The sequence below is a fragment of the Anabrus simplex genome, chromosome 1 (genome assembly GCF_040414725.1).
Source record: "Anabrus simplex isolate iqAnaSimp1 chromosome 1, ASM4041472v1, whole genome shotgun sequence".
NCBI classification, from domain to species: domain Eukaryota; kingdom Metazoa; phylum Arthropoda; class Insecta; order Orthoptera; family Tettigoniidae; genus Anabrus; species Anabrus simplex.
The window spans coordinates 1,223,030,940-1,223,056,607 of record NC_090265.1 but is presented as its reverse complement, the minus strand read 5'-3'; the positions used below and the strand labels follow the sequence as shown (position 1 = coordinate 1,223,056,607).

General features: G+C 37.4%; 1 protein-coding gene across 1 annotated transcript in view; it reads right to left on the bottom strand.

Annotated features, from left to right (window-relative positions):
- Positions 1 to 25,668, bottom strand: part of ND-B18 (NADH dehydrogenase (ubiquinone) B18 subunit) — a 56,758-nt gene that overhangs the window by 10,078 nt on the left and 21,012 nt on the right. The window contains exon 2 of the mRNA XM_067151892.2: positions 11,977 to 12,145. Within this exon, the coding sequence (XP_067007993.1) occupies positions 11,977 to 12,145 (169 nt within the window). The remainder of the gene's footprint in view (positions 1 to 11,976; positions 12,146 to 25,668) is intronic.

Sequence of the window (25,668 nt, the reverse complement as noted above, 5' to 3'; positions counted from 1 at the left end):
AAACATTCGTAATATCGTATATTTTATTGTGACTATAGGTAAAAAGGGCGTAACTATCTTCTTTCTTTTTGGTATCCTTAGTTAATGTGGAAAATGATTTTTTTCTCAATTTTGCTAATAATTTTATCCACAAATTGCCTGTTGAACCCGTTTCTTTTTGCTATAAAATAAATAGTATCCAACTCAATAGTTGAGGAACGGTTAGTCACGGGAAGGAAAGTGGTAATGTAGTGTTTGTGGAATTATTTAACGTAGTAGTTCTCTGCATTTCTCCACAACTCTGGTCTGATCTTTGTACTCGGCTACCGATAGCTGATCATCTGTAATGGAACTCGATGTGTTATAATAATCCACATGAAAGGATACTTGTTTGACAGGTTAAAACGATATCTCCCTTGACCGCTAGGCAGCTCCCGTGCAGAACTGAAAAGTCCAGTTACAAGGTATGAAGAGCAATTACATAACAGACTCTGCCAAAAGCACTGAAAATGTTTATTGCACATATTAGAATATATGAGCTACAGAAAAAAACGTGAAACACCACACGACTTGTTATTTTGTAAAGTGATGGGAACGTACATGTAAGGGAACTCCGAATTAAAAAAAAAAAAAATTTGAAAACTGAATTTGAAAATTCAGGCGCAAGGTTAAAATTTTCAGGCGCCATAGCGACTGGGCGCCCAGTATTTTTTGACCCCTATTAGGTGATAATATGAAATAAGTATTAATAAATGAGGATTTTGTAAGTACTCACCAACACCGTATTAACATAACGAAGAACAAAATTCTGTACTTATCTGGATTAGTCCGTTGTCACCAAACACTATTTCACGACTGTGGTCAAGGCAAAGCTAGTGGAAAATTTTGGGCAAAGCATGTTGTTCCACGGAGAGGGGACGGGACGTAGGGGAGGGGCTACTGGAACACTGTGGATCCTTCCTATTGTGCCATTTCACTGTTACTCAAAAATACAACCGGAACAAAAATGGAGTCTAAATTGTCAAAACGACGATATTTAAACGTCAGACACTATTACAAGCCCAGATGGTAATATTTTCGTCAAGCGCTCGGAAAAAGAACGAAACATAGAAGGCGGTGAAAAAAGAACGAAGCGAGAAGATTGTTACGAGCTATTATTAAGGAAAAAATGAGAAAGAAAATTTCATGCATTCACTTAACTTGCTTATGAGAGTAACGACATAGTCGGTTACCAAAAGGAGGATATCAGCGTATCGGAATTTCATTCTGACGACAGGAGGAAGACTTTATTTATGGCTATACTCTACATTATTAGCGGGATACATTACTTCGCTCCGCGAAATTAAATTACTTTTAAAAATACAGAAGATTCCACGGTGATACGTCACATCACATTCCTTAGACGACGTATTAGCCGATGCTCCCAATTTTAAATGGCTAAAGGATTGGATTTTCGGCAAGAACATTGAGAAAGAACATATATAAAATGCAATTTTTACATTTTGAGTGGAATAATAAATTTTACCTATCCCAGACTTAATTATTTCTAACATCAACTCTTCCAAGAACGACGTTTATTCATCATAGGCAAATAGTAACAGAACATAGCCAAAAGATGACGACGTTGACTGAAATGATGTATTATTATTCTGTTCCAATTGCTCAAGCCATTACCATGATGCTCTAAGAAGACGGAAGGTGGACTACCCAGATGAACGCACCGTAGGATGATGTTGCCAGCCCCAGCATGACCAGTAACCAGACGAGACGGTCCCGAACGTTCCCAAACACCTAAGGGAGATGAATGGAGCTATGTCCGCATGTCCAAACGCCCGGACATGAGTTGACTACAGGAGTTGCTGAACAAAGATAAGTCCACTTTGAGTTAAATGTACAAGTAAGAAATTATTCATTTCTCTTATTATTAAAGTGCTATTCTTGTCAATGCAAGTATGATAATTAATAAATACGAGTAGTTGGTCACCAAAGTTAGGTTAAAGGATATTAGGTATTCTTCAAACCTTAAACGTCAAATCTACATGTAGGGAACAGTCATTCAGTGATAAGAAAGCCTTCGTTCGTAACGCTGTCAATATAATGTGAGAGGAGGCTAGTTCTTATTGTATTGGTGAGTTTCATACGACATTTTAAATAGAAGTTAGGCATGTGTGAGAACTTATGAGACTGAAGAATTGTATGAAGGAGATCGTGTGTACGCAATGCTTACTATACGTATAAATGTGGTAATATACTTTGGAATTATGAAAGGATTAAAGCTATGACAGGGTAGATAAGTTCACGAACCACAATAAAGGTAAGAGATACGTCGAATTAGAATATGATAAGATATATACGGTGAAGTGAAATGTGATATTTATTTGAAATGTGAAATGATGATTATTTAATGTGAGTAATGATATGAGATATGGAAATTAATATTGGTGGTAGTTATTATTCTTCGCAAATATAGTCATGGTTATGTTGTTGAGGACATAATGTTCCAAGTTACGTATTTTGAAGTGATTAGTGAACTTATTCTGTTTTCATTTGATTATTTACCCATGAGTAAGCCAAGAGTAGGATAGAATGCGTTAGCAATGCCAGCCGTATGTTGACATTTATGTGTAAAATCACCAAATGACTTCTGATGAGGATGATGAATTTAAACTAGCTAACACCCTTGTATATCTTCTAATTATAAGATTCTTCTCATGTGTTAGGCAGACTTTGAAGTTAATTCTAAGGCATTACCTAGTATCACTGGTGACTTGACTGCACAAATGAGAGTTACTAATTCGAGGTAGAGTCTTCGCACAAGGTAGACCACATAGTTATCGTATATTTTGATGGAAGTATGATTGTATACACTTGGTAATATAGTGTAATAGCATGGATATGCACTTGAATTTTATGAATAATCTCAAGTTAAAAAGAGTAATTTATCTAATTTTCTAAATGCGATGTTTGATCGTCCTTTTGAGAGTATACATTAATTTAAGGGAGACTTATCGATGTTTATGCAACAGAATGCGTCAAGAAACATGAGCATTACTTGCAATACAACATCTGTCAAGTATTATAAATACTATGAGGATATCTTCCAGGTTAATTTGATTGTGTATCTTGACACAAAGAATTAGAAGCAAGAGAAGTTATTCCATTTCTGTGAATCAACGTAAATAAGATGAGAGAAAACAGAACATTTGAATTCAATTTTGTGAGATTTCATGTAGAAAAGATGTGATTCCAATTTCGTTAAGAGGTTTACTGCCAAATACGAATCAGTGTCCTATATTTTCTAAAACCACCCTCAATCTATGACACTGTACATATTATGTTGTAATGTAAATATTATTTTTCTTCATTAGATGCATCTAATATCTTACTTAGTCAATATTTTAACCATCTAATATTTTAATTATCTAATGTTTTACTTATCCAATATTTTATCATTTAGTACTTTAATCATCTGATGTGTTAATTACTTAATATTGTCATTACTCAATATTTCTTTATCCGATACCATCATTTAATTTAGTTTCTTTCTTTTTCAAATAGAGACTTTCTAGACAAGTAGTTCTTTGATTGAGATCTTTTAAGATCGTGATTATTTATTTTTCAAGCATCATAACTGGACACTTCGTTTCTTCCAAGAACCTTAACTTAATGTTGTCAGAAATGAACTTTTAGATAAGGGCACAGCCCATCACTCGTTACTTTTATTCCCAAAGGAGAAATTATGATATTCTTTCTACGGAATGAACTGAGTTTGTAATAAAAGTAGTATGTTAAAATATCAACCTTTCTTTTAATGGCTTTGTAGAGTAGTTACTTAGTTGTAAGTACCTATATTTTTGGCAATCTGGTAAACCATAAGGAATTCTAGCTAATGTGCGAGCAGGAGACGTCCTTCTACGTGAGTTAGAGATTTCCTCGCGCATAATTCGGTATTCTTTCTTCTCAACCGGAACTCATAGCCCGTAAATGACACAGTGGCAAATTTTATTATAATTTGAGCTAGTCTGGATCTTGTGCGTTCTTACCTGGACACGAGAACGGCGCATAAAGAAACTGGCTCCCATACGTGGGGCAATTGAAGAGAAAGACACCGCGGGAACGTGAAGCAATAGGTCGGCAAACATAAAAAAATTGACACCCAACAGTGGAGCAATAAAAGAGAAATATACTGGAGATGGTTGCCAAGCATAAAGAAGTTAGCACACCAATGTCTCGCAGTAAAAGAGAAAGGTACTAGAGAAAGGTTGTCAAACAGAAAGACTTTGGCACAACAGCGGCGTAAAAAGAAGAGAAAGTCACCGGGGGAACTTGTCAGGAGAGAAAGGTATTTGAGAAGGTCACTAATAGGAAGTAGTAGAAAACAGTGATAAGATAATTAGAGAAAAATATAAATACACCGCAAAACCTAGTTGGGTCTGGTAAGAGAGTTATCATCCGACCTGATAATTATTGATTTTGGAATTGGAGAGAACGTAGAGAGATGAGCGGGAGAACTGTGAAGAAGAGATAGATGAATAATAGGAAGAGGCTAACAGGAGATAGCTGGAAGAAGTCAAGACTGAGAGAAGATCTAAATGACATAGAATAGGTTCATGATTTTGGAACATGACTAGTTAAGAATGTTAATCATAGGGTGTTAAGAGACGACGTAGATATAGGAATAGATTATAAGGAATCACGTTATTTGAATTTCTTTTGATAATTAATCTAGATTGAGAGTTTTAAAAACTGGAATCACAGCTGATAGGACAAATGTGTCATGTTTCTTGACAAAAATGGTGGCAAGGTCATCCGTAATGCTTAATCTGGGTAGTTAAGCCTATTTATTTATTGAGTACATATAAATACAGTTGCATAGAATAATTATAATAATATTGTTGGAAGAGTTGATTTATATAGAATTATAGGAAACATTAGTGTATTGTCAAGTTAATAGAGAAGTTGAAAGCAATACATATAAATCAATATGACGACATTGAGCCACATGAAGGTACAATTCAAAGACCAGAAAGAACAATAAGAGAAGTGGAGGAAAATAGAAGAAGCAAGAAACAATGACAGAGAAGAGGTGCAAAAGATGAGAGGAGAGCAAGGAGGAGTTAGAGAAGTTCCAACAGCTGATGGAAGAGATGAATAGAAAGCGTGATGAAGAAGCAAGGAAAGAAAGACAAGAAGAAGCCAGAAAGCGTGAAGAAGAAGCCAGAAAGGAAATGATAGAAGGAATAAGCAGGATGCAAGAGGTGAAACGGAAGATAATGGTGGAAGAGATGAAGGAGGAAATGAATAGAAGGCAAGAAGAAGAAAGTAGAAAGCAGAATGAGAAACAGGAGGAAATGATGGAGAGAATAAATAAATACCAAGAGCGGATGGAAGCAATGAGCAAGGAACGAGAAGAAAAACAGAAGATAATGATGGAAGAGATGAAACAGGAGATGAAAGAGGAAATGAATAAACATTAGGAGAAGATGGAAGAGATAACTACGGAACAAGAGGAGAAGCAGAAAGTAATGATGGAGGAGATTAGGAAAATAGGATCGGACATGGACAAAATCAAGTGTAACATGGACAATTTAAAGGCCGAAATGAGTGACAAGATGGAGGAAAAGAACAAAGAGATCCAAGGAGAGATAAATGAGATCAAGAGGGAAATGATAGAGAGTAATAATTGTAAGTAAATTTTCAAACTATGACAGCTCGAAAATTACTTGTACTAGAATCTTGTATAAAACACCACTGACATTCTAATTTACTCCAGTTTTATTTTGTTAATTTCAATAGATATTACTCCATTTGAAAAATGTATGTATGTTCAGTCTTCAGCCCTAAGGCTGGTTGGATCCTCAACAGCTCTGCCATCAGCTGTCATAGATGGCCTAGGCATCACTGAAGAGGCGTACTAGGGAAATGAGGAGTGAGGTAGTTTTCCGTTGCTTTCCTCACCGAGCCAGAAGTTGCTATTACATATCAGTCTGCCAAGCCCACTGAAATGCATGCACCAACCGACCCTACGAGCAACATTTTCACACCATTCATAGCAGGGACTGGCTGCAGAAGGAATGGCATTACTAGCATCGCTCATACCTCAGTCACTTTCATATAGTCAAAGCCAAGGATAAGACAGAGACAGATCAATGAAAGTAACAAAATTGCTCTAGCCTATACCAGAAGACATAGTGCACTGTAAACACTAGGTCCTGCCAGCAAAGGCACTTGACTTTCTAAAATAATACACATTCTAATCACTATTAAAAATCTATGTATGGACTACAATAATATCATAAGCCCTTGGTTACACTTCATTTCGGTGACACAATAGCACCTTCCATTTCAGAAATATCTGAAGTTAAAGTTTTAGATAATTCACCCTGTATACTCGGTTATGTTGCCCATGATTTTCACTTTTACCTTCTCTGTATAACAGTCATTGATTGGAAACAGAGGATTTCAGGTTATTATGGGAAACAAAACCAGTGGCCAGAAATTCCTCCAAAATGGTCTCCCCCAAGGTTCTGTTCTAGCCCCACTGCTCTTTAGCCTTTACATTGCTGATATGCCAGAAACTGTCAGCAAAAAGTTTGGATATGCTGATGATTGGGCCATTGCAACTAGGCACACTCACTTCGAACCCATGGAAGAAACTCTAACATCTGATTTGTCTGTGCTTGCAGAGTATTTTCGTAAATGGAGGCTTCGACCTAATGCATCAAAAACAGAGGTGACTTGCTTCCATCTCAACAACAGACAATCCAATAGGACTCTGGAAGTCTACTTTGATGGTACACAACTTACCCACAATAAGGAACCAACATATCTGGGAGTCACGCTAGACAGGACCCTGTCGTTTAAATCACATCTCACAAAAACTGCTGCGAAACTGAGAACAAGAAACAACATCATACAAAAGCTTTGTGGAACCACGTGGGGATCATCCGCCACAACTCTACGGACGTCTGCGCTGATCTTGGTATATTCTGCTGCGGAGTACTGCGCACCAGTATGGTTGAACAGCGCCCATACTAACAAAGTTGATGTCCAACTTAATAGTACTATGCGCATTATCACATTAACAATCAGGTCTACTCCCACAATCTGGCTGCCTGTCCTAAGTAACATACCACCTCCTAACCTGCGAAGGAAAGTAGCTTTGATCAGAGAATACACCAAGATCCTAGCAAACCCTGGACTACCGGTACACTCTGACATCTCAGACATCAAAATCAAACGACTTCGTTCGAGACATCCACCTCTTGCAGCCGAGATCAATCACATCGGATTCAACATCACCGATTCCTGGAGGGAAGAATGGATGCAAAATGCTCCAGCTACATGCCTGAAAATGCCATGCATCGATAAGACAGTTCCAGGGTTTGATCAACCCCGCAAGGTATGGTCAATGCTCAACCGACTCAGGACGGGACACGGAAGATGTGGGGATTCACTTTTTAAATGGCGAATGCTCTCCTCGCCGCTATGCGACTGTAGTGCACCGCGACAAACTATTAAACACATCAGGGAGGAATGCAGCATCAGAGCATATGGAGGGCCATATGAAGACTTCTTGATGGCAACCCAAAAATGTATTGAGTACATACAAGATATAGATATTTGTTTGTAGATTGGTTCATTGGTTATTTTTGTTCATTTGTAACAGTGTTCTCCCCAGAAATTTTTGTCAGCCGGGTGGCAGGAATAAGTAGCCGGGTGGGGGAATACTACTTCAAAAATGAGTGATATAATTTCAATAAATAAATTGTTTATTCCCCTCCGGTTGATATAGGTGGGGCACATGCTTGGATTGACAATAATATCAGAGAGGTAAACATAAACTGAAAATTGTTTTCACTGTTATCACCAACAAGACAAAATAAGATATATCTCTTTCTACCATTAAAAAATTGAAATTTACTTTTAGCATGACATTTTATATGTTGTTTCTTCTTTTCTTCTTTGAGGCCCAGTTGTCTGCAGCTCTTATATAATTGAATTCTGTTGAGTCTGGTCCCTCTAGTGAAATCAGCATCAAATTGTTGAGTGTGCTCTGCTTCATGCGATTCTTCAAAGAGATTTTAACTCTCTTCAAAGCCGAAAATCCCCTTTCACATTCAGCTGTGCTCACAGGTCTGGACAGTCCAATAGCAGCTAGTCTTGCTAAATTTGGAGAAGATTCCTGAAGCTAGCATATTGTTGCAAACTTCATCATTATTTGTTTAGGTCTTAATCCAATGTAGGACTCTCCTTGGAACATTTTTGATGCAACAGACCATTCCAGTTTAGCGCTATTGTAATTTATGACTGGAGGGCTTCCCATTTTAGAGTAGAAATCAAGAAGCAACTCAGAAGCTTCATTCTGATCTTGACTTTTTGCATTAAACACTCTTGAAAAGCAGGAAATGATGGGCATATCTGAAAATCTGTGTTCTAGATGCTGGATAACAGTATCTATGTACTTGTTATAAATTGTTGTCTTGAAGGTCACAACATCGACATCTGAATAAGTGATGTGGAAGTCTGACCATTCACCAGCAAGATGGTGACAGAGACTATGAAAATGATTTCCTGGAGTCTCTTTCAATTGTAAGATGCTGAGTTTTGTGGCTTCTAAGATTGGTTCAATTTCTGTCAAGTCAATATCTTGCGTTTGCCAAGCTCTAGACAATGTGAATAGAAGAGGCAAGATATCTGAAAGCATCATAATTGCAGCTAAGAAATTGTATGTGTTCATGTACTTGCTTAAGCCTTCAGCTGTAATATCATTCCTTTCAGTGGCCTCTCTTTCAAGTGCAGCAACAACACTCACCATAGACCTTCTTAGAGACTGTACAGCAGAGTCATGAGACAACCATCTAGTATCACTGGCCAATTTTAGTTTAATTTGAGGGCTATTCATGATATTCTGGATTTCAGTTAAACCAGCCATCCTGACTAAGGAATTTCGAAAAAAGAAAAAGAGTTGTCTTAAAATGTCATTAAACTTCACTAAATAAAGCATTTCAGCTGCTGCCTGGGCACTAGCAAGTGCCAATCTGTGGTTAATGCAGTGACAGTTCACCCTGAGTCAATTTGTTTCCTCTCTTAGCAGTGTTGCTACTCCCTTTTGCTTACCAATCATGACAGCTGCCCCATCAGATCCTAGACCTACCAAATTACAAGTTTTTAACCCTAAATTTTCAAGGATTTCAGTTAGTTTATTTGTTATGGTCTCAGCTTTACCATCAATGATGTTGCAGGTTGACACAAAACTAACATTAACCTCTTTTTCAAGTTGGCTGACATATTTTATGTACACAATAAGTTATTTCAGTACAGAAATATCTGCAGTTTCATCACACAGAACACTGAAATAATCTGCTGAATGTATGTTCTTCAATATTTCACATCTAATTTCTGAAGCTATAACATCAAGTAACTCCTGCATTATTCTTTCTGAAGTATAATTAGCATTATCACCAATATTAAGATGCTTTAGATATGTACAACCCATAGCCTCACAGGGTTTGAGCAATTTTCCGTATAGTGTAGTGTGTGGTAGCTCATTTTTTGCCAACCAATACATTGATCTTAGGGCTCCGAGAAAAGCATCTTTCTGTAAATTGTTTAAAATAGAAACTGATTTTTCTATTTGCCCAAATCCAGTTTCTTCGAATGCACGTCTTTCACGTAAGTTTGAACAGGAATTGGTATGCAGCTTGCTTTGTTCATGGTCAACTAAACTCTCCTTTCGAAGTCTTGCACACGGTATAGTCACCCAAGTCGCTTCCTTCTTTGTCGGTTTCTTCAATGAACATTTTATACATGTGGAACAAAACATACCATGTTCTTTCACAATTAACCACGTAAATTGCTTAAACCAGTCATTACTGATGCCCGATAAGTGGTGTTTAGAAGAATGTTTCACTTGTGGTTTTTCATTTTGAATAATTTCCACTTCACCAGATGAGGCGGCCTCAGAAATGTCCTTTTCGGAAATCTCTCCTGGTGTTGAATTATTACTTTTACTAGGTTCTTTCTTAAAGGAACTTGGAAGAGTAGATGTTTGACGAGATTTCCTGCTGATTTTGAGAACACAGAATTTGGCGTCAAAAACACAAAGAAATGAAACGGGCAGTTCATTTAGGTAATTCCCGCCAAGAGATTGAAAATAATACCAATATTCGTGATGAATTAGAAAGTAAAGCACAAATGGAAAACACTGACAACAATAGTTAAAATGTAATTAAATCGGAACTATAATTCAACTGAAGTCCATTGTTAGCAGTAGTAAATGTTAAAGAAACCAAAAGACCACCGAACAAAAAGATTTGCTTCGAAAACAACTAAGTTGGTGACACTGAACACTAACACATACTCTATCGATTCGTATATTTCATATTCGATTGTAGATCGATATTTTCCGTCAAAATGGCTGCCATAGCAAATGCGCAATACCAAATATTGTATTGAAGGATTTGGTAAAATACTGCGATAAGCTAGCGATGGAGTGGAGTCGAGAAAGTCTGTATCGAGTTGAGTTCTATGCCTGGAAATGGACACTGCGCCGGAATCGAGTCCATAGGAATACGCATCGGTATCTCTGACCGTTCGTAAAATTACTTGTAACAACGAAACTAGCGGGAATGAAATCGTGATGTAACGAAGGAAGTATGTTTAAAATAACACTTAATGACTCCAAGGCAATGGCATGATTCAATATATGCGAAGTACATATATTTCAAATCAAGAATAAAATAATGAACAAAACCCCAAACTCGGTTAAATCTTAACTTAGCATAATCTCAAATATTAGTGTGGTACCGGTATTCGCGTTACCACCTCATGAAATTAAGTATGGAAGGACTGAATGTCAGTAATTTCTATGTAGTTGCTAGTGATATTGTTGCCCGGCCGATCGGCTCAGACTTGTGGAGCTGGCCTTCTGACCCCAACTTGGCAGGTTCGATCCTGGCTCAGTCCGGTAGTACTTGAATCTGCTCAAATATGTCAGCCTCGGTAGATTTACTGGCACGTAAAAGAACTCCTACGGGACACAATTCCGGCACCTAGGCGTCTCCGAAAACCGTCAAAAGTAGTTACTGGTACGAAAAGACAACATTATTATTATCAGTATAACACTGTTAATGAATTCATCAAGGTGACTGGGAGGAAGCCGGTACCAAGCATCACATTGGGATGCATGACTTTAATAATGCTGCTGCAACATAATCCTCTCCAATTGATTCGTAAATGAATTTCTATATTGAGAGAATGTAGTTAGAATTTTGTGTTTTAGAACACTACTAATATATCACAATCACCATCTCGTTCTTATAATGGTCTCTAACGATCCTGGCCAATGTTATACGGTGTATTTCTTCCATTTGTATTGCATGGAATTTGTTCTAATCGTTACTAATTCAAGTATTGACAGAGAATTTTGAACTTCTGGTGTTCTACCGCTCGTTCATAATCGTGTATCATCGTGCTTGCCACTCCGTTGCTGTGGAGTGCCGTGCGGGTTTGTGACGTCATACGTAATCGAGACAAGTGCTCGGAAGCGATTCTACATATTCTCCTTGATTCTACGCTGATCCAAGAGCCGCTCACGCACAACGCTACGTTATAGCAAAGCAAAACACTTAAACTCCAATGTAATTATGCTGACAACAATGAATTTTTATCATTTAAATAAATAGTTTCACAGTATTTATATTTTAATTCGAAACAACCAATGACTCAACTATGTGTTCAAATAAAGTAACTAGCACTCATCTAGGTTATGTTAGCCGGGCGATCTGTAAAAACAGCCGGGCGGTGCGCCCATTAAAAAGGTCCTGGGGAGAACACTGTGTAATAACGTATTTGTATGCCATACGCTAAATAATAAATAATAATAATAATCTGCCTTTGACAACATTCATTAATAAGGTTAGAATAAAATAAATGTTGATAATGGGAATGAAAGCTTGATCAAAAATATATAATGGTACTGTACTGGTAACTTACTCTTCATATTCACAATGTAAATAGTCATGCTTCTCATGATGGCATTTATACAACCATGGCCAAACATCAGCACGGCAAGCACGGTACTTCAACAATTTATGAGCACAATAATCTCTATCTTCCAGAGGAAGTTTTGCAGACTCCATTTCCTCCTGTGTAGCTATCATAACTGCAAACAAAAGCCAACATAATTCTCTTTAAAATCAGTAACATTCATCAAGTATGCAAAAAAAATTGTAAACAAGAACATACCTGCCAACTTTACAAAACCAAAAATCAGAAGATTTTGATATGAAAATCAGGATAAATCAGGAGATACAATTGGTCAAAACTGCTTATTCTACATGTCTTACGCAATACAGTACTATGATATATATTTATAACACTTACTGTCTCAAAGCCCAACTGTTGCTATATGAGGCTACAAGGCTAAAAATTACACACATCTATTCCCTCACAGGAAGTATGTGAGTGAGATGATCGGTCTCTGATAAGCCTACCAAAAACGGTATGAACTCATACTTCACATGTGTGAATCAGTCATGCACTTAGATGCCATTACTTAGCAAATGCATAGATTAATATAGTACTGCATCAAGCACCCGTGCGATTATGCGAAGCGCAATGCTATTTGGAGCAAATAACTAGCTGATGTACCCGTGCTTCGCTATGGAATTCTCAGAAAGACTGTCCTTATAGTTTTCCCAACTGAAATCAACATAGGTCATAACAATGATGGCAGTATGAACGTCGCGATTAAAAGCAATGCTACCATATGAAATATTCGTTAAAATGAAAAACAGCACATTTTCTCACTTTTAGCTAAAAGTACTACAGTTATTACAAGTGATGAAAATCATTTTTCGTCCGTATTGAAAGTTTCATAAACTGTATATAGGATAATATCTTTTATTTATTTCCACCTATTCAATACATTACAAGAAGTTGGCATTTACTTTAAAACATTATTCAGATGAGACATGTTTCGCCTCTCACTGTGAGGCATCTTCAGTCATTATCAAAAACCTTATTATTTTACCAGGCATCTGGTTAAAGATATTCAAAAATGTGTTTGATGATAAGAGAGGTAAGATTTACGTTAGTTATAAACATGTTCATGAAGTAACTAAAAATCCAATATATTGATAAAAACATATGTAGTTCTTTGTTGAATAGGACTTGTTTGATTCTACTATAGTAAGAGAAGGTGGCTTAAAGCCGTAGTCATTAATAGATGTCTAATACATAGTGGAAGGCATAAAATATCAGTTCTATGAGAATATACATTACATTCAAATGATACTAAAAACTAGTGGATTCAAAGGTAGTACATATAAAATGTTCAATGAAATAACTATAGATCTAACAAAATGATAAACACATATGTAGTTCTTTGTTAATTAGGACGTCGTAAGATTGTACGGCTTAAAGCCGTAGTCATTAATAGATGTCTAATACATAGTGGAAGGCATATGAAATCAGTTCAATGAGAATATATAATATAAACAATTGATACATAAAAACTGGTAGATTTATAAGAGGTACATTTTAAAAATGAAGGCGTCATGTGACTATAAAAGACAATTGATGGCTTAAAGCCGTAGTCAAAGTTTGAAATGTAGGTCAAATAACTGCTAAATATATGGTAAAAAGATATAAGTCAAAATATACAGCTTAGTATAAAAAATATGAAGGAAAAACATTCCAATTGCTTGACAAAAGTTACTTGACGTTGGCATGCGTATGTCCGTGATATTTATTGGTCAACATTCCGTAGGTTATTTTAGATTTATTCGGCAAGATTGCGTTGACAAGAAGTTCACCAGATGTTTATAGTTGGCCTAATTTGTAAAAAGAAAGTTGCAGAGATGATGATGGGTGGAAATTCTCAACGTTGGTATGGTTTTTTGACGTGAAGGTTGGAGAGCTGTTGTGTTCTTCTTCGATGACAATATATTTTATAAAACGTTGATTGTAAATAATTTATACTATTGAAGAGTATTATGGAAGTTTGATGAAGCTGTTGAATTATTGTTGTTATAGAATGGTTCTGAAATGAAGAAAAGACTGTAGTTAATTTTGACGAAAATGAAAGAAAACATGGGAAGGTTTTGTTTAAGTGTTGTTAGTGAGAAAATGTTGGTGCTTACCTATGGCGTTGTAGGCCCATTTAACAAGCTGTGTGAGGCGCTATTAGGATACTAATGGTCACTAACGGGTTTTACTCCTTGTGTTGTACGTATGTCGTCTGGCTAGAGGGAGGTGGGTAGGAGGGGGCGGAGTTGTAGGCTTGTGATTCGTGAACGGGAGGGAGTTGTGAATGGTAGGGGAAGCGGAGGGGCGTGTATCATTTATTGGTTTATGAATGGCGCGTGGAGGGGAATTACGTAAGATGGGAGGGGGAGGGGGTGTGATGTATTTGTTGACGTAGGGGTGTTTGTTGATACTGTTTTGAAAATATTAAAAAACTTTTTGTCCTGAAGGTTTACATTATTGAATAATGTTACTATTTGGTCATATAAAGGGCTTCTATTGTCTATTGGATCATTTAAATTCTTATTAGCATTGAATTTTTGGTCCAAAAATACGTATAAATTTTCGAATTCGGTCATAAGTCTACCTTTTTTTATTGTTTTTAAGATTTGAAGGTCCTGTTCAATTGTGGTAAAGTTGTGCCCCGTTTCTTTCACAGTGAGAGGCGAAACATGTCTCATCTGAATAATGTTTTAAAGTAAATGCCAACTTCTTGTAATGTATTGAATAGGTGGAAATAAATAAAAGATATTATCCTATATACAGTTTAAGTACTACAGTGTCGATCTAACAGTTCAAAGTTTCAGAGCTAGGATGACCAGGCTGCAGACAGCCACGAACACTCCAGTGATGATCCAGTGTGTTATGTACCAGTAGTATTAGAAAATTTATGAACCAGAGGAATGGCATGCTAAAGAAGAGAGAGATCTAACTCCCCACTCCCCAGCTACTTCCCACTAACATTCAGGCAGGCTGTTATACTCGATACGCAGCAGTAATTCTATCTATCAGAGATAAATGGCAGCAGAATACACAAAGCACGTCACAACAAACAATGGTCAATGTATAGTACGTGAACCTTTTCTTGATCCCAAGTTCCCACTCAGCACTAGGGAGCTCAGGGATCAAGAAAATGTTTGCGTACTATAACGTTATTGTTGATCAATTTTAAGAGCTTTCTATATTGGAGGCCTTCACATTTATTTTCCTTCCGAATCTATGATACTAGAGCATCTAATGTGAAGTAAGTTGTCCTTTCCTTCATAACTCCCTCATGTGTTGTTATTCAAGCGATCGTCCCTTCATGACCTTTTTCTCATTCTTACAATCATCTTCAAAATTTAATCACCACCACCACCATCAATATTATTATAGTTGGTACCAAGGGCGGTGAGTGGTATTGTTGCAGGGTTGCACAACTCCCAATAATTTTGCACTCCATTTGTCGTATTTTCTTCTTAATGTTTTAGTTCAATAAACTTAATGTGTAATCGAAAACATGAAAATCAACCATTTTCAGTCATTTACTGTACTAATGCTTTGTAAAGGACCAACAAACGCTGCTGGCTTCGAATAGGGGGTGTGCTTTCCTACGGCAACTCCCTAGCAGACAGTAGGGACGAACCTAAGCCTGCATAGCATCAAGTAGCGTGCTCGCCAGTATCGGTCTCAGGGAGTTGCACGAGACTAGCAAGTCCCCTATCGAGAAACAGTTCCAAATGTTCCCATTAGATTGCTCAACTCTGCGGAGATCACTTCATTCCTACTTTCTCTCCTCTCGCAAAGATAATTCATTTCCATTTTTTAAATTTACAAATTTCATTTACGTTGCACCGACGCAGATAGGTTTTACGGCGACGATAGGATAGGAAAATGCTAGGAGATTGAAGGAAGCGACCGTGGCTTTAATTAAGGCACAGCCACAGCTTTTTCCTGGTGTGATAATTGGACACCGCGGAAAACCATCTTCAGGGCTTCCGACAGTGGTGTTCGAACCAACTATACCCCGAATGCAAGTTCACAGCTACGCGACTCTAACCGCACAGCCAACTTGCTGGGTAATTTCTTTTCCACGCCATACCAGACCACCCACAATTTTACCAACATCTTGCTTCAATGAAGAAAAAAAAGACATCAAATTTTCAATTGAAGTGAGGCAAAAGTAACCGTGCCAGATTGAATGGCTCAGACGGTTGAGGCACTGGCCTTCTGACTCCAACGTTGCAGGTTCGATCCTGGCTCAGTCTGGTGGTATTTGAAGGTGCTCAAATACGTCAGCCTCTTGTCAGTAGGTTTACTGGCATGTAAAAGAACTCCGGCACCTCGGCGTCTCCGAAAACCGTAAAAAGTCGTTAGTGGGACATAAAGCCAGTAACGTTATTATTACGAGTAATTACATACAGTGTATAATTAGCCTCTTATTTCCTGGGTTGTAATTGCTAGATATATTACAGTTTTAGTAAGAATCTAGTTCATTACTTAACAATAAGAGTTTCTTGTTATTTCTGTAAGTTATAAAAATGTAACACTGAAATTTTTTTTCTTTGTGCTAGTGGCTTTACGCCGCATCGACAAAGATAGGTCTTATGGTGACGATGGGATAGGTAAGGCCTAGGAGTTGGAAGGAAGCACCCGTGGCCTTAAATAAGGTCTAGCCACATTATTTGCCTGGTGTGAAAATGGGAAACCATGGAAAACCATCTTAGGGCTGCCGACAGTGGGATTCGAACCCACTATCTCCCTGATGCAAGCTCACAGTCGCGCGCCCCTAACCGCACGGCCAACTCGCCAGGTATTGAAAATGTTGGTGCAACACCTAGCTTCAGATAACACCAGCCGCCACTGGTTGGTACGGTAGAAAAAAAACATGGCGGCTGGAGTAGCCAAATTGCTGCGTCTGGCGAACACGAAAATATCACGTACACATGCGGTAATTCAACATTACAAATATAACATCATAGGGAAAACCACTCTTGCACGTACGAAAACATGTTAGCAACCACTGCCCACCACATATAATCAACTAGATGTACATATATTCTACTACAATAAATGGACAACCCCAAAATGAAAAACGAACAGCAAGCTGATTATTTAGAAATTTCACTTAGTCAAACAAACACTGTCTCTTTAATTTCACTTCACACGATAATGGAAAAAGATTACAAAACCGCACTGAAGAAAATATGGGTGATTTAAGAAATGCGATGATGCAAATTGCTTTACCCTAATGTAATGGCAAGTATTGCTTATAGGGAAATTTTGAAGTATTTGCGGCTAAATTTATAGATTTTCTATCTGTTAGTAGACTTCAAGTTAAAAGGAAAATTGTCCAGCTCTTAAATGTAAATTCACTGAATCATGTGTGTAAGGAATGTGCCGATATTTTTATTGACAAGTGTGCTAATGTGATGATACAATGCTTTTAAATGAGGAAAAAAAAATCTAGCCGTGAAAGTTTAGATAGGTGTGCTAAAGCTAAAAAAAAGTAATGCATAAATGAAAGATCAAGCCCTTTCACAGCAGTCCATTTCACATCTTGATTATATGTCTAATTTCAGTCATTAAATAATAATTTTGGTTTTTTTAGTCAGTCAATGGACATTTTTTGACAAGATGTGTCTGTCACGTCATCAGCCCCGAGACTGGTTGGATCCTCAAATAGCACCACCAAAGGCTATGCAGTTATAGGGAAACAGCAAAAACCAATGGCAGAGCCCAAATGAGGCATACTAAGCAAGATGAGGAGTGAGGTAGTTTGCCATTGCTTTCCTCATTAAATAATAACGTGTTAAATAATTCTTCATTCATGTATCCAGAATTGCTTTAGCATCTTTGAAGCCAATATTTCAGCAACAGTTTCTTTCTAGACTTAATTTATTTATCAATTTCCGTATATACATTTCCACTGATATTTGAATTTAGCGCGAATTTTCAGGTCACACCACAAGGAGTGCCACTTGCGAATTGTCTCCCATTTTAACAAGGCTAAATCCGGAAGTGTCGCGTATTGTCTCTACTGTATTTGTATGACGCACGCTCATCACGAGAAAACGACTGATGAGAATTTAATGAAAATCGGTTCTAATCGGTATATAACGTCGGGTAACAAGTCGCTACAATCTAGGCCATAAATAATTTTATTCACGCTGAGTGAAATGGTAGTTTAGGAGAAGGCCTAAAATTTCTCAGATATTTATGTTATTATTGGCCCTATCGATAAATACTGCATAACTAAAGTTATGTATTATTAAATTTTGTATCATTTATGTCTTACATTTTTACCGTACCAGCTATGATAACAGAAATATTCATGAATTTGGATATTTTTGCTAAGTCTATATCAGCGCCGAAGTGCGAGAAAATGTGTGAACAGAATTTTATGTAAATCAGGGAATAAGGAACTACAGTCTATGCTATAAATAATTTTATTCACTCTGTTCGAAATGGTAGTTTAGGGGAAGGTGCCAAAAATTTAATTTTTAATTACTTATCTTACTGGTCATATTGAAAAGTACTACATAATAAAGTTACAGAGGATACAATTTCCAATTATTTGTCTTATTCAGTGAACATTCATGATATGTAATTATGTGTAGTAATGTGAAAAGGTGTTTATTTTAATATGGGTCGCTCATGCTCTGTGCCAGGTTGTAAATCAAACCACACGAATGCCTCTCGTACTAGTATTTTTAAGTTTCCTAAGAAGAATACATTAAGAGAAAAGTGGATTAGGAGTATACACCGTGACAATTTTGAAGTAAATGATAAAACAGTCGTGTAAATACCATTCTTTGCTAGTGGTTTAACATCGCACTAACACATGACAAGTTTTCGGCAATGGAAGGATGGTAAAGGACTAGGACTGCGAAGGTAGCAGCCATGGTCTTAGGTACAGCCCCAGCATTTGCCTTGTGTGAAAATGGGAAATCGTGGAAAACCATCCTCAGGGTCGCTGACAGTAGGATTCCAACCCACCATCTCACGAATGCAAGCACACAGCTATGCAACTCTAACCACATGGCCAACTTGCTCAATATGGAGGAAATAAATTATTAATATTGTAAAACATAGACGTATTTGAAAATAAATAATAGAATTAAAACAAACAAATGTATGTACATAAATAATCAAATACAGTCCAGCTCCACAAGCGACTGGTCAGCGACTTGGTCTTTGGACCCTGTGTTCAATTCCTGACTGAATCACGAGAAATAAACATAAGTGGTTAATACCCTTGGCTTGAGGACTGGGTTTTTGTGCTCTCCCCTACACTTCTGCAACTCACTCATACAACACTCCTCCACACAGTTTCCCATATACATCAGATACTGCCCACCCTCATTGGAGGGTCTGGTTTGCAAGGTCTGCACCCAGCTCTATTAGCCAAACAATATTGTTATTATATCCAAAACAATTAGGAAGGAGGAGAGAAACACACATTAAGTTAAATACAATGGCAGGTTGCTTTGTCAGAGTAAGGAACAGAAAGGAGGAAACAAGGACAAACATGAAAATATACACCTCAACAAAAGTTTGGAATATTGCCGAAAATGTGTTGCAGGTTAACACATACATGAACAACTCTTATTTGTACTCACAGGAGTAAGATCAAACCCTCTCTCTATATACCGTATTTAACATTTCAAATGAACTATTATGTACTAGCTGTAGTACCCAGCATTGCACGGATAGTTTTTTAATGTTCATCTTTAAGTTTCCCGGAGGAACCGGGTTTGATTCCTGGACAGGTCAAGGATTTTTACCTGGACCTGAGGGCTGGTTCGAGGTTCATTCAGCCTACGTGATTAGAACTGAGGAGCTATATGACGGTGAGATAGCGGCCCCGGTCTAGAAAACCAAGAATAACGGCCGAGAGATTCATCGTGCTGACCACACAACACCTCGCAATCTGCAGGCCTTCGGGCTGAGCAGCGGTCGCTTGGTAGGCCAAGGCCCTTCAAGGGCTGTAGTGTCATGTGGGGTTTGTGTGAAGTGAATTTTTATAGAATTCCTTTTTGACTTGTTGACTGATATTTTACGATCTGTTACGCAGTTTTAGAGTTATTCAGATATGTTTCATTTCAAGTTTTAGATTAATTTTCAAGTAAAACTTTGTTCTTATGGAAGCTCAAATTGACTAGAAAGTATATGATCCTATCAAAAATTAATGTGATAACTATATGTATTTAGCTGTCACACTATACAGTAGATACAATGTACAGGATTTCAACTGTCAACGAGACTGCTCCCATCTAGGCCCTCTCTCTACAAGATAAAATATCTGGATTGTCACCATTCATCTCAGTGACCCCAAAAACTGTGGATTTGACACTATTTTTGATTATTTCTATATCTCATGCCCCCTCACCCCACAGGAGACTGAACATGGACTTCAAAAAAATTCGAAGTGTCACTATTCATCTCAGCGACCCCTCAAAAAACTATACATTCAATACTATTTTCGATTATTTTTATATCTCACTCCCCCCCTCACTTCCAATGGGGCCTGAACTTGGACTTTAAACATTTTGGAGTATCACTGTTCATCTCGCGACCCTGAAAACTATGGATTTGATACTATTTTAGATTATTTTTATACCTTACACTCTTCATCCTCCGCGCATAAGGGTGCTAGGGGGGTCTTACCCCCACGCAGTTTGCCTCTGATACTAAGTCATAAGTGTACCAAATTTGGTTGAAATCGCTCCAGAGGTTTAGGAGGAGATGTAATACATACAAACAACTCTAGCCAACTTTTCAGTTTCCTCTCAGCCCAGTACTTCTTCATTCTCTCTGATCTTAGCCTTCTTTCTTGATCAGAAAGCACCCTATTGTCTGTTTGTTGATTCTGGTTTGCAGTCTGGATAGCTTGTCTGAGAGTTTCCTGATTTTGTCGGTTTTGTTTCTTAGATCTTACACTGTAATTTGTAGTTCACCCATATCTTCCTTGCTTTCTGTAATCCACCTAATGTTGCACTTACTATTCCATAATTTTTCTATTATTCTCCTGATGATCCTGTTCTCTGGTGTCCTAATTAGATGTCCAAGAAATGAAATGCATTTCTTCCTGATTGTGCTCATTACTGGTTCTATTTCCTTGTAGACTGTTCCATTAAAAGCTACTCTCCAGTGTCCATCTTTTTGGTATAATTTGTTGATGTACGTTCTAATGATTCTTCTCTCTATCTTGAGTATTTTGTCTATTTGTGCAGTGTTAGTTGTTTTGAAGATGGTTTCACTTGCGTATGTTATTTCTGATTGAATTTTGTAGTGTTTTTTGTTGCTATTGACAGGCCTTTTTGTTGTAGGTATTCTTGGTGACATATTGTGTTCTGGTCAATTTATTTATTCTGCTATGCCATGCTGGTTTTTCATTGAGGTTATATGTTATGATTTCTCCCAGATTTATCTACAATTTTGATTTGTTGGTTTCCTATGGCAATTTTGTTTATGAGTTATTGTCTTTTCGAAAGATATTCCAAGACCAATTTTCTGTGCTGTTTCCTGTAGTGATATAACTTGTTGTCTGGTTTCCTGGATATTGTTGGACAAGATAGCAAGGTCATCGGTAAATCCTAGGCAATTTAAACTTATGTTGTCTTTGGGTCTTCCAATTCGGATGATCTTTGGGTTAATCTTGTACCATTCCCTCATTATATATTTCAAGGCACAGTTGAACAGCAGTGGTGACAAGCAACCTTGTCTTAAGCCTGTTTTTATGATTAATGGCTCACAGAATTTCCCTCTCAACTTGACTTTTGATTTAGTGTTGGTTAAGGTGAGTTCTATCAATTTGATTCATTTTGGATGGAGCCTGAAATTTCTTAAAATGTTGAACATTGAAGGTCTATGGATACAGTCGTAAGCTTTTATAAAGTCCACGAAGGTTATTGCAAGGGGTTTGTTTTGCTTCTTGTAATATGCTATGGCTAATTTTAAAACAATGATTTGTTCTGCCCAGCTTCTCCAAGGTCTGAAGCCTAATTGGTATTCACCTAATTCTTCCTCTAGTTGCTCCTTGATCCTCCTGTATAGGATTCTGGAGAAAATCTTGTATGTGCAGTCTAAGAGAGAGATACCTCTGTAATTATCTGGATTGCTTTTATCTCCTTTTTTGTGCAGTGGTGGATTATGGCTGTGGTCCAATGTTCGGGGAACTTTTCTGTTATCCAGATTTTTGTTAAGACCATGTGTAAGGATGTTCGAACTGTATCACTGGCATATTTCCACGTTTTTGCGAAAACTCTGTCTTTTCCACATGCCTTATAATTTTTCAACTCTTGGAGTGCTGTTTCCACCTCTTGGATTGTTGGGGGGGGGGGGTTTATGAGTTCAGGCGGGGTTTTGATGGGCGTGTCTGTATTAATTGCTAAAAGTTCCTGGGGTTCTTCACAATTCAAAATTTTAATGAATGTTTTTGCCATGATTTCGACATTTTCCTTGTCATTATGAGTCGTTTTTCCACCCTTGCTTTTCAGCATTAACGTCGGAGGGGCAAATTTTTGTACTTGTCTTCCAAACATTTTGTAAAAGTCTCTGGAATTGGTTTTGTGGTAGTTTTATTCTATTGAGTTGAGTAGATCTTTCTGTGATTGTCTCTTGGTTTGCCTGATAAAATTTGTGTGAACTTTTTCCTGATATTTTTTAGGTTGGTTGCACTTTCTTCTGTTTTGTGTGTTTGAAATTTTCACCATGCCTGATGTCTTTCTTCATGAATTTTGTCACATTCTGAGGTCCACCAGGCAATTCTTTTGCACATGTTCAATGGGGCTAAATTTTCAGCTTGTTGCCTGAGAATTGGAACCAGTTCTTCTAAATTATCTGTCAGTTTTATGTTTTCTGTGACTTCTCTATATTTATCATTTCTAATTAATTGGTGTGGATCAAAGTTCCTCTTTCATTTATTGCGTCTTGGTTTCTTTTTCAGTGGTGTGAACTTAATTTTGATTTTGACTATGTAATGATCTGAACCTATATCTACTCCTCTTAATACTTTTAACATTGTAGATTTCTCTGTGGAAGGTTTCGTTCATAAATATGTGATCCAGCTGTCATTCCCCTTTTCTCCAATCAAGATGTTTCCAAGTTTTAAGTTTGTTGGGCCTCCTTTTGAAGTATGTGGACTTTGAGATCAGTTTGTGTTCTCTGCAGAGTTCGACAAGTCTTTGACCATTATTATTTGTATGTTTATATGGAGCCTATTTCCCAATGATATCTCAGTATTTCTTTTCTTCCGAGTTGGGCATTGAAGTCCCCTAACAGAATCTTAACGTTGTTAATATTTATTTGGTTTACAGTTTGGTCAAGGAGATCCCGAAACTTTTCCACTTCTTTCCTAGTCTTTGTTAGAAAATTATTTTCATTAGTAAGGGCATGGGCATTTATGATGGTATAAATTTTGTTGGATGCTTTTAAACTCAAAGTTGCAATTCTAGGTGAGATGGCTTGAAAATCGATTATCGAATCTATTATTTTCACACTGACTATAAACCCAGCTCCAAATTGGGGACATTGTTTCATAACCCTTAGTACAGGTTTCCTGTTGTAAATTCTGTAGCCTTGAGATTCAAATAGTTCTTCTGTAGTATTTCTCATCTCCTGGAGTCCTGCTACTAAAATTTTCTGTTTATCTAATTTGCCCGTCAAGTTCTTATTTTTCCTGCTTTAAGTAGAGAATTAATATTATGAGTTGCAATGTAGTAGATCTGATCCTGTTCTATGTGCTGGCATAGGAATGGGTGACTGCCAACGTTCCGACTTGACACCTTCTAGGTGGCTACCCACCGAATTCGATGTAGCCTTCTCCTGCTTTCTTGGACAGGACGGTGAAAACTTTTTCCTAAAAGACCTTTCTATGGTTGACTTTCGAAGGTAGTTAACCTTGGGTGAAGCAAGCTCCGATTTACAACCACGGTTGTTAACCGCAAAGGGATAACCCTAGATGTTCAGGGTTGGCATTTCTTCCTAATCCAATGAGGTATGGTTTTCCCGCCAATACTTGGGTGGTTGATTACAGTGGTTTCCCACTGGGCGATGGGGTCGCCACGTCCCTACGCCAAAAACAATGACATTTATATATAATTTTTATACTTTACCCCCTTTCCATCCCCACCCAAAGGAGTCCTATGAGTGTCTTACACAAGATTATATTTTCTTCCAGATAGTAAGTCATATGTGTACCAATTTTAGTTGGCAGCTATGCCCAAACGTACATGCATAATCTCGCTGCTAAAGAATCCTGGAGCTGACGTTGCCATAGTTACGGCAGTTTATTTCTTTTAAACAATTCCTCGAGCAGGGGTAATGTGGTGCCAATATCTTCATAACGGTTGGATTTAGGGTCTTAAAACATGGTTTTCGGGCCCATAGGGCTTAACAAGTTTTGTTCTTTGCGTCAAGGGGCTTAAAATGAGCTTTGTGTCATCCTTGTACGACAAATTCATTATTTTGTCCATATTAGCCTATTATTTTTATATTTCGCCCCATTGCCTTTCCCCTCGAATTGTTTTGAAAATAAAATAAAGCCCATGTCCATCAGGGATAATGTATATTTACATTAGTAAAATAATTTTTAGAATTGGTCCAGTAGTTCCTAGATTAGCCATTACACACAAAGTTTACCTCTTTATATATTAGTACAGAGTATACATAAAAACAAAATTTGGCTTGGTTCTATGTATACTTTTCTTTAACTGGTATTCCAAATTTTTATTGAGGAATGTATAAAGGGACAAATTTCACACTTCCACACACCAGTCATAGTCAGGCTCTTTCTTCACTAACTATGTCCTGACCTTCCATGTCAATTTCTTCGAAGTAAAAACTTTCTTCAGCTCATCCCTGTTATTTCTGGGGTTGCTGGAGCCACCCAAGCTCGAGTTTGGTTTTAGCCAAGGTTGTAAGGCCAGATGCCCTTCCTGAGATGCAAAATGATTTTTGAGATGATAATCTTAACCAGGATCAACCAGGATTCGAACCTCAGCCTTCTGGGTGGGAAACCAGCAGCTAAGCCAGTGAGCTAATCACACCCCCAACTGTTTCTTCCTTCTTGATACATCTGTTTCTACTTCTTAGCTGAACTTCTCTTTCTAAGGAAGAGTAAAATGATGCTTTGTTTGTAGTCAATCGGTATAAGTCCCTCCCCAACTACTGTATTTGCTTTATTTCTCCTTTCGAGATTCGTAGTCGATAAATGTAAATGTCAGAGTTGTTTTGTGGTTTAACAATATTGGAAATGGCTAATGTGTGCAAGAAAATTGTTCAAAAATGCCTAAAAGAAAATGTGTATTAATCAAATATGGTTGAAACAGTTTCCTTTCGTGAAGACTATCACTGATGACTGACGAAAAGAATACTTTCCATAAGCATAACCATAATTGTGAAATTATCTTCCAAAAAGCTGTGTAGATAATGTGTAGCCTAGGCCAGAAATTTAAGATTAGCAGGAGGGCTGGTATGTTGTGAAAAAAAAAAAAAAAAAAGGCACTTGCAGCCTACCTCCATCAAGAGTGTGCCTGAAAATAGCTGCACCACCTCCAGATTGAGAAAAGAGTTTACTTTCTTTAGCTGAAAAATATGTAAATAAGGAAGAAAAAATAATATTGTAAAAATTTGTTTAAATTTATGAATGTTTCAACTTTTGACTGCTTTGGCTTC